The 10,673-nt window shown below is 39.8% G+C and overlaps 1 protein-coding gene across 1 annotated transcript; it reads right to left on the bottom strand.

The window, feature by feature from the left end:
- Nucleotides 1–2,281: 2,281 nt before the first annotated feature.
- tbxtb (T-box transcription factor Tb) lies at nt 2,282–5,372 on the bottom strand. The gene is made up of 8 exons (XM_030748818.1): nt 5,131–5,372; nt 4,771–5,035; nt 4,489–4,623; nt 4,188–4,249; nt 4,020–4,081; nt 3,754–3,930; nt 3,318–3,450; nt 2,282–2,549 (listed from the first exon to the last, which is right to left on the bottom strand). Exons 1-8 carry the CDS (start codon nt 5,334–5,336, stop codon nt 2,282–2,284), a joined length of 1,308 nt encoding a protein of 435 aa, XP_030604678.1. The 5' UTR covers nt 5,337–5,372.
- Nucleotides 5,373–10,673: the final 5,301 nt, after the last annotated feature.

Here is a 10,673-nt window from a genome sequence, read left to right as displayed (position 1 = left end):
AATAGAAAAGATTATAGTTTGTGCATTTAATAAGAATATTATTTAAATACTAGTCTTATTTATCATTAACTAAAAGATTCAAGACTACAATACTGCTTTGGAAATATTTAAGTGTATAGAGAGCATCAAGGTTTAAGAAGTTAAACTGAGCAGGGTGTAAGTGATTTAATCCATAAAACCCACACAATGTTCTGGACACACAATATTGTGTGTTCAAGAAAACGTCCCTGAGAGATGTAAAAGGAAAAGGCCTGAGAGCAAAAGTCTGTTGTTCTCAGAGGTTTCTCACCCTGATGCCTACACTCAAGTGCTCCAACCTCCAGCAGTCAGACCGCCACCCTCAAATCTACATAGTCATGTGCAAAAGAAAGTTTTCATCAAACTCTATACAGTTCTATGAAAAACTAAGTACACCCTCACTGCTTCCATAGGAATTAAGAGGGTAAGTAGCAGCCAGGTGCTGCTGATCATATGCACTTGATTAATTGATCATCAGGAAGTGTGATCTATAAAAGCAGAAGTTTGAGCAGTTTGCTGGTCTGGATGTGTGTTAACACAATGCTACAATCTTCCAAGAAACAGGTCTCCCAGCAAATTCACCCCAAGATCAAACCATGTGATGCTCAGAGAAAATGTAAAAACCCCAGAAGCCACATCGCAGATGCTACAGGCCTCAGTTAACATGTCAAATGCTAAAGTTCATTACAGTACAATTAAATAAAGAACAAATATGGCTTGTTTGGACAGGTTGCAAGGAAACAGCTTCTTTTCTTAAAAAAAAAAAAAAAAAAAAACCCAAAAAGTGCAGCATGGCTTAGGTTTGCAAAGTTGCAGCTGAACAAGACTTGTGGAACAAGGTCCTTCAGACAAATGAGACCAAAGTGGAGATGTTTGGTCATAATATATCAGCACAAACACCTCATACCAGCTGTTAGGCACGGTGGTGGAGGGGTGATGATTTGGGCTTGTTTTGCGGCCACAGAACCTGGGCACCTTGTTGTCAATGACCACGAACTCCTCTGTATACCACAGTGTTCAAATGTGAGGCCATCTGTTCGACAGCCAAAGCTTGGCAACAGAACAATGACCTCAAGCAGAGCAGCAAATCTACAACAGAATGGATCAGTCAAAGCCCAGACCTGATTGAAGTGCTGAGGCGGGACCTTAAGAGAGCTGTGCATAAACAAATGCCCACAAAAATCAATGAACTGAAGCAACGCTGTAAAGAAGAGTGGGCCAAAGAGACTGATGAAATCATGCAGAAAATGGCAACTTCAAGTTATTGCTGCTAAAGGTGGTGCTGCACATTTATCTGTACTTAGTTTTTCATAGGACTGCACAGAGTCCTGTGAAAACCTTCTTTTTTTCACAAGACTAAAAATAAAATTCTCCATATGTGCTAAATTATCCTTCTTTGCTGCTCTGAAGGAAAAGCAGAAAGACACACACAATACCAAAGTTAATTAAAAACAAAGAAACAAACAAAAAAACAACAATTCTGTCTTATCTCCAAAAGAATCAATGAGCCTTTTGTCACTTATAACTGAATTAAATGATGTAGGACTCCTGTGGAATCTCTGACTGCTGAATCAATACAGTTATATGATTAAATCACACAGAAAACAGGACAGTGGGACCAAGTTGGATGACACTCAACAACGTAGAGGAGGGAAATGTGGAATTAACAGCATAAAGCAGATTCAGTGGCAAAAGATATGAGACATTTTTTAATGTCAGAATGCAGAATATTGACATTGGAGTCCACTTTTTATTTAAAATCTCAAAAGAACCCCCCACCCCAATTTAGCTATTTACAGTACATAAGCCTGGATTGTTTCTCATTTACACTATAAACAATGTTACAAGCTATTTAACATTTCTCTGCTGTACATCGTTGTTGCTTACTGCAGTGAACATTGTGCAATTATGCTTAATATAAGCAGTTTAAAATATACACAAAACTTTCCTGCTATGATGAACAAATACTTTGAATGAATTCAAGCAAAAATAAGCAAAAGGAAAAAAAAACCCCCAAAAAACAGCTATTTTTATTTTGAGTCATTAACATATGCAGCAGATCCTCAAAGACTGAATTTAAGCCTTTGCTGCTTTTCACTGTTTAAAAGTGGAAAAGAAAACGGACCAAATTTTTTCTGTGAAATTTAATGGACCAAAGCGTCTCTTTTGAGAACTAATTCCTCTTTTTAGATTAACATCAGCTCAAACGTGAGGTCAGCATTTGTTGGCCATTTCTCTCTCTCAGCTTGCAGAGAAACTTTCATCAAAGGGACGGAGGTGTAACAGGGGTCCAGGCGGACGGCAGCCGGCCATGTGGCGAGAGGTCGTACTGAGTGGCGTCATGTACTTCTGTGGCTGTGCCGTTGTCATACATGGGAGAGCCAGAGGGCACTGTAACCGAATGAGACAGGCTGGAGTAGTGGCTGCTGGACCCTCTGAGAAACTGGGAACTCAGGCAGTTGTTTATCCCCCCATTCTGGGACCCTGGAGTGAGGGGTGAGTTACTCACAGACCACAGGCTGGTGTACTGACTGGACAGAGATGGACAGAAAATTTCTCATTCATCTCTTTTTAGCATGCTTTATGAGTGCTTCTAAATGCACAAGTTCAGACATGAATCCATAAAGTTTCTTTTTCTTTAGCAGTTTGAATGCAAAGAGAATATTAATATTAATGTTTACATGGAGTGAAAAAGGCAAAATGAAAATCTAAATTTGGGGGAAATTAAGAAGAATGATTCAACATCTCTGATGATAAATGTTATTTTTGTGTGGATTTTGTATCTAAGGGTTGTTTGGGGAAACTGTGGCGTTTTGGTGCAATCTCAAGTTCCTCTCACACTTTTTAAAGCTTCAGCGATGGAGTTAATTTAAGAATTTTTAGTTTTAATTGTGTATTAGAACTAATTCAATTTCAAAATGGATAAAAATGAACATATATATATATATATATATATATATATATAGAGAGAGAGAGAGAGAGAGAGATAGATAGATATAGATATAGATAGATAGATATATAGATATAGACAGAAATAGATATATATAAATATAAAACTGATTTACAGTCAAGTTCAGCTGGATCTCTTGCCTTCACATGAATGGGTAAGTGTGTCTAAACTTCTGTGTCTATTTTGGAGTTAAAGTGAACTTTTGGAGTTAATAACTGACATATTTGAGAGCAGATTTGTGAATACATAATTTGCACATCCATGGATTGTTTTTTTGTCTTTCTTGATTGTCCTGTTAATGTTTCTGACTGGAGTCAACGAAAAATAAACAGAAGAGAACAACACAAACCCAGAGTTGGTACCAGAAGTCGAGTTGTGGGCCATGGGAATCATGCTCGAGTGTGTTGGCATCTGAAGGCTAGACCAGTTATCGTGGCTTGAAAGCATTGACAGACAGGTCGAAGAGGTATCTGAGAAACTGGCTGCAACACAAAAACATCTGGGTTTAGTGGTTTCAAATGTATTTGCCAGAAGTCAAATTATTTAACTTTCTTAAAAAGTTTATCACTTCAGGACTAGTCTCCTCTGACAGTGACAGGGACGGCTCTTATACACTCCTTATGTAAAGCCACACTGTTTACAGCTCTCAGGCTCCACTCACACAAAAGCCGAAGGAATGCAAAACATTCCCAGCTCAGCAACGTTTGTTTGAGTTTCTTGTTAATAGTTGGGGAAGGAAGTGGTGTGATTCTGTACAAAGGTAAGTGGTGGACAAAGACACTCACTGGGCGAGTTGGTCCGATGGGTGTACGGGCTGGAGTAAGGGGCAGAGCGGTGGTTCCTCAGGGTGGAGTAGCGCTCGCAACCATGGGATGGCGAGATGGAGATTGGACTCCCAAACTGGCTGTGAGGACTGGCTGGAGGGCAGAGGGGAGCCGTCCCTGGAATAAACCAGCTACCCACTGTCTCCACAGAGGAGGAAAGAAAGGATGGGAAAAGATAAGCATCACTTGCTCATTAGGATGTAATAAGACAAATAAGATATACTTACACTGAGAGTAACCAGATTGTTGGCTTTCATTGTTATCTTCCCTCATGTCTTTATTATCAGTCCTGCAAGAATGAAGATTGGTTTACTTGTCCTGGACATGTTGTTGGAGAAAACTTCACATCATTTAAATAAATATAAACAAATATTGAACTTTACATGTATTCTTACCTCTCCTTTGCATCTAGAAATGCCTTAGCAAAAGGGTTGTACTTTATTTTTAGGGCCGTTATCTAAAATCCAAATATAAGAAGATGCAGAAATAATTCAGATGTGGTTTATTAGCATTTAAAAAACAAAGCAAAACTTAAAAACAAGAACAAAAAAAATGAATAAACGCTGTGCGTAAATTACGCACAGCTTTTACCCGCACCCATGAAACTTTATTTGTATCACACTGATGTTAATCCTATTTCTTGCTAAAATCATTTTGTTCTAATAACACACACACACACACCGTCGCATTGTCTACCTCTTCGTTTTGGTACGCTGTTACTGCAATAAACTGTGTCTCTGGGAAGGAATGGCTGGTGATCATCCTCCGTGGGCCTCCGACCCGCACTATATGAATACGAGGCTCGTACTTGTGTAAAGAATTTAGCATGATCTGAAACAAAACAGCACAAATGTGGTTATTTTGTATGTCTGAATGAACTTTTCCGTGTGTATTTAATTTTCAAATTAAAGCCGGAACTTGGAAAAAGAAAAAAAAAATGCAGAACCGTCAGGAGCGGACCTCCTGCCTTGCACTGACCTGACCTCCACCGTTGAGCTTATTTGTGAGTTTGACTTTACTAAATGAGACGGGAGCCTTCATCCAGTGCGCGCCGAAGTTTGGGGAGTCTGGGTGGATGTACACACAGCTGGGAGTCTGAGGTTCGGGTTTGCCACCGGGTACCCACTCCCCGTTCACGTATTTCCACCTGTGGTTGTCCGCAGATGCGAAGTCCAGCAAAAAGGAATACATGGCGTTCGGGTCCAATCCAGACACGCTCACTTTCAGCACCGGAAACATGCGCCTTAAGAAAATATGGTTACAAGTAAAAAAAGAAGAAAAAAGAAATTTATAACTGTATTAGATACTATCTATCTATCTATTTGTCTGTGCGCTCACCTGCCATTCTTTGTAACTATCATTTCATTTGCGAGGTTTTTAAACTTTTGCCAAAGCTCGCTCTCATCCAAGGACACTTTGAGCTCCCTCTCCGTGGGGTCACCCTTCTCACTGCCGGCCTGCAGCTCACTCTCCACCGCACTGAGGAGGTGATCAACCCGGTACTGAACGGCCTTGCTGGGACACTCGCCAGCGCCTGTCGCCATCCTGTCCAATACCCCCAGGCCTGAACCTTGAAGCTGCTCCAGAATTTCTTCCCTCGTCTTGTGCAGTCGGAAAGACAACTAACTTCTATCCGAGGAAGCTGACACACTCACAGCTCCTGCATATATAGGCTAAAGAGAAGCTCCGGCTGAGGATGGGTGTTTGGGGGGAGAGGTGGTTGGCTCGTCTCCTTTTTGATCTTTGCGGGCTTGTTGCAGATTGGCTGAAAGCGGCCATATCACTGAGACCCACAGGATGGCAGCGTTTTGAATAAAGCAGTTTTATTACATCAACCTGTAAATATTGACACTTAGATCAAAGCTACACCTGCAGAGCCTTCACAAGACTCACACTATCGTTTCCTTATTCTTTTACTTTTAATGAGGACTGTTTGCAGCCCAAATTTATCAGAATTATTCATTATTTTAATGAATTTACTTTTTATACCATATATAGTGTGTTAATCTCAGACACATCTTCACCTTTAGAGCTCCTGTTCCCAGTCAAACGTCTATCCTATCGATGATGATGATGAATAAACGAGCGCGAATGCATACAAAGTGCAACAACCACATTCTTAATAATTTCATGAAAATTTACAAACAGATTTTTAAGTATCTCTTTAAAAAAAAACAACACAAGCATAAAAGACAGACTTATAATCTAATATTGTTACATGATCGTACAAAAGTGGGTACAAAAAAAATCTGCTTAAGAAAAAAAAAGAATAAAAACTGCAGTTGGTCCTCACTGAGAGGTGATATGGGAAGATGGCAGCTTCAGTGATCCATCTTTTCTGTATATTTTCTCCAAAGCTCAACATTATGGCCAATGATCTAAAGAGAGGAAAACAATATTTTATTTAAAAATGACAGAATCTTGAATCCAGAAAAATGAGTTCATGATGAGAATATTTACCTGTACGTGCTTTTTGCTGACACGCGTCTCCAGTGGATAATGGATCAGCTGTTCTACGACAGCTCAATCCTGCATCACAGATCAGAGTCTTAAAACTCTGCTGGCTGCCCAGAAAACACCCACAAATGACAATCAGTCTTTTTGTCTCAAAAAGGAGGTTTTTTTTTTGGTTTTTATTTTTTTTTTTTTCTTTCTTTTCATGCACCTGGCTGAGGTCATCCTCCTCAGGCAGGGAGGTGGTAGGCTGGGCTGACTCCTCTCCTCCTGCTTGGAGTCAGTGCCTGGAAAGGCCTGTTAGAACAAGAAAGGAAAAACGCTGTCACTGATACACAGTAAATGAAAAAGTGATTTACATCCATTTAGTACAGCAGTGTCACACTCACAAATAACTACTGTGTGTTGCTGTTGCTATGGTGCCCCCCCCCCCCCCCCCCCCCCCCAAAAAAAATACAAAAATAAAAATATGTTAAAAGCAGATAGTCTGTGACACCCATGTGTTAGCTTCCAGTAGAGCCCTGTGGTGTTGTGTTGTGGCTGGCCTGTGTTACTAACCAAATCTTGGGCGCCTCGTCCCTCCTGCCAGCACAGTGAGTCTGTCTCTCTGTCCAGCAGTCTGGACCAGAGTTCACAGCAAGCAGAGAAAAACAAATCCCACTCAGTTTAAAGAGAAGCTGAAAGACTTCTTCAGATCGTCTCTCATCATTAGATGTGAATGTTACTAAAAAGGTTCAACTTTCCATGTCAGTTACAAACCTTTGTGTGAAAGCCATGTTGGTTAAAGAAAGGCTGTACATTTGTCTCACAAGACTCATGTAAATTTCTGCCTTCCTGCTCTTCTCGGGGATCTCAGGGATTGTCTGTTTAAGAGAGGGCTGAATGAGCATTTGCACTGACACTGTAACTAAGAGGCAGCATTCATTTCTGTCCTACCAAGTCAGGCAGCTTGCTCTGGAAGGTCCTCATAAAGTCAGGCTGCAGGGTTGCGAATGTGGGCTCTTTTATCTACGAGTGCAAAACAAGGCATTCAGTTAATAACTTCCTTGCCTATTAGTTATTTAGTCATTTAAAAAGAGGAACCCCCTTTGTATATTAGCTGAGGTAAAAAAAAAATGGTGTAAAAGTCAGAGGTGTCATAACCAGTGTCATTTCCCACAGTCCTAGTGTCCCATTTGGCGCCTGTCTCCTCTCCTCCAACACCTCACCTGGTGCTAACTGTCACACCAGGCAATTTCCTGATGTGGGTCTGCAGAACTGTGAATTAACATTGATCTCTATGGCACTTTAGATCCCCTGGGCCATTCCCCCCAAATCCTCAAAGGATAAAATGCAGGTGCAATTCAAACAAACCAGAGAGAAAAGATTTAAACTTGTATTGACTCAGCTTTGAATCTCCAGAAATCTTAGAGGAGCTTAAAAGTGTTCTGCATATTTCAGTCTATTTGCTGCAAATCAACTTTTTTTAGTCTAACAGGTAGTTAGTGCAGACAGTGAAAATCAATTAAATGATGATCACGCTCAATATCTGTTTTTAACGGCACTTACACCTCTGACTTATTTTTTTTTTCTGTTCAATAAATGACCTCACAGCTGTGCGTATACTCTTCATTTTGCTTCACTGGTTAAGTTAGCTGACTCCTGTATAAAGATAGATGGAAATGTGCTGCCATATATAGTCATATAAGCTTTGTATGGTTTATATACGCAAGTGTGATAAACATGAAATGTAATTTGATTAAGTAAAAACCTAAAATTACCAATAGAGAAGGAGATTTTTGCAGAGTCAGTGAACTGTCAATGTACTGCAGTATATACATAGTCAATGTACTGCAGTATATACATAACACTGTGCAAGAAAGGGAATAAAACACATTCACAGTTTCCCCACACCACCACTTCAGGTGGTCCAGTTAAAGCAGCTGGTGGACGTCTACAGGGTGGAGAGTTTTCTCCAGAACCAAAACATCTGCGATCTCAGCACTGAGCTGATGTAACTAAATGCTCCTGCAGGCCTGCTGGCTTTGACCAGTCACTGTTTGCCTTCCCTTGCTTTCCCTCCAGCCAGGCTCATCCTCTGTTTGCTTAGGCCCATTTTGACACAGAGGTGAGAGAAGAAATGAGTCCTGCATGCTTGTCCATATATGCTCATCTCAGCACCTGAGCATTACCTCTTCTCTGGTCTTCTCACTTTTTTGAGTCTCTCCACCACCCCTCTGCCACCGTTCCCTGCCCATTACTGTAAATATTTTAAATAATGCTCTCCATCTTTAGCTGTAACGGTTGAGATATTTTTTTACTGTGTTTATTAAATGTCTAAATTCATAGTTTGATCAATAAATTTCAACAAGTCTATAGGTAAAGGCAGTTTATCTTATAACTTAGCATAATGAGTGGAAATCAAATCTCTAAAGGGAGAAAATAATTTCATTAAAAAAAATACAATTTATTTCTTCTTTCCTTTAAAAGCTTGAATCGTTATGCCCTCATTCTGGTATCTCTAAGTATTTGTAGGCAAGTCTAACTGCATGACAATTTCAGATAAAATACACTGAAATTCCATTTAATTCCAGGGGAATTACACCCTTAGCTGTGGGCTGTATTATAAAGTGCTTTTATCAGTGCTAAAGTAAAGTGTGAAAATGATGAACTGTAGTTTTATCGAGGCTTGTGAGAGGAACTTCTTCTTGACTTCACCCTCAGTTTGCCAGAGAGCCCCAAATAAAGCTGAAAATGTACATTTACAACCTTTTTTGGTAAACAGCATTTAGCTTATAGCTTGGGATAGGCTGGGGGTGCAGTACAATTATTGTTCAGTGTGAAAGTGGTAAAAGACTTCTTACTGAAGACATAAACAGGAATATTTTTTAAAAATAACCTTAAACTTGATAATCTGCTGTGTTATTCATTCATGTTGGGAGAAAGAGGAAAGTTAAACTTCACACAAGTAAATGGATGCGTAGCAGGTTATTAGGTCCACAATAATACAACACATTTCACTGATGAGTGTATTCTGTCAGTCTGGGTCTATGAATGTTGGTCTGAGGATGCAGTCGGGGATCACTGCCCCAGGTGTGTTTGCCTCTCCTTGTGCTTGTTAAGTGGAGTTACTGCCCCCGTGGTTTTCCCACTAACCTTCGGAAACATTTGCTCAGTTCTGTCCTTCCCCTCGCCGTCGAAGATCAGCTTCTCTGAACTCTCTTCTGATCTGGACTTTTGCTCTATTAACCTACACACACACACACACACACACACACACACACATGAAACACATATGCTCATTTTGAACTTTACTCCTGAGATGGTGGAAATAAAAGACTGGAGAAGCTGTGTAAGGCCAAAAACGATCTCCTTCTGGAACATCTCACAACCAGTTAAGTTAATTGACATCTGAGTCTTTTAGACGTAAAGATAGGCAGGAGTTTGCCCCTCTGTGAAAGGCTGTCTAGACAAACAGAACAGCAATTTAAGATCCATCAGTGTAAAATTACAAATGACTTGAGAAGTTTTATCTTCTATATAAAATAAGATTATTAAATGATTCTGAGACTCTGGAGAACTCTGCACAAAAGGGACAAGGCTAAAAACCAATCCTGAATGTCCTTAACAGCACTGCATTAAAAACAGACAGGATTATTTTAGTGCAGGTCGCTGAATGGGCTCAGGAGCACTCCCAAAGACCATCATTAGAGAACACAGGTTTATTGACCCATCCACAAATGAAGGTTTAAATTCTACAGTGCAAAGAATACATATCTGAAAGACTGACACCTTCCCGGGCTCAGGTTCATTTACGATGGACTGAAGCAAAATGTAAATCTGTCCTGTAATCTGACTTTTTGGAAATCAGGGGAAAGAGGTCATCCAGTTTGTTATCAGTTCAAATGCCAGCATTCATGATGATATGGGGGTGCATTAGTGCATATATGGGGCCCTCACATATTTGTGAAGGCCCCATATATGCTGAATTAAATCAATATGACATAGTGGCCTGCCCTCAGTCCAAACACATCATCCACTAAAAATGTTTTGAAATATATGAAATGACAAAAAACATGACATAAAGGTCAAGAGAAAGAAGGCCCTCAAAATCCTTTTCTGAGCAAGAATGGGAATCGATTATGCTTTCAAAACTACAATAACTGGGCTTTTCCCCCCAAACAGAATGTATAAAACATTTCAGTATCAACATTTAATATGTGACATTTATGCTATTTAATATTTAAATAAAGGGCTAAAATTTTTGGCGTTTTCAAAAAAAATAAAATCCCTGCTTTTGTGTATTAGGGTTGAACTTTAATCACTTTAATCAGAAAAAAACAAACAAACTGCCATTTCTTTCCAGATGTGTGTTTACCATGGTTAATTTGGTATCTGTGATGTGTAACCTGCACACAAGATGTTGTGTAGTTAATATATTCCTAACG

This window comes from Archocentrus centrarchus, chromosome 15 (genome assembly GCF_007364275.1).
Source record: "Archocentrus centrarchus isolate MPI-CPG fArcCen1 chromosome 15, fArcCen1, whole genome shotgun sequence".
NCBI lineage: Eukaryota > Metazoa > Chordata > Actinopteri > Cichliformes > Cichlidae > Archocentrus > Archocentrus centrarchus.
Note: the sequence above shows the minus strand (reverse complement) of the source record. Positions and strands in the feature narration are given on the sequence as shown.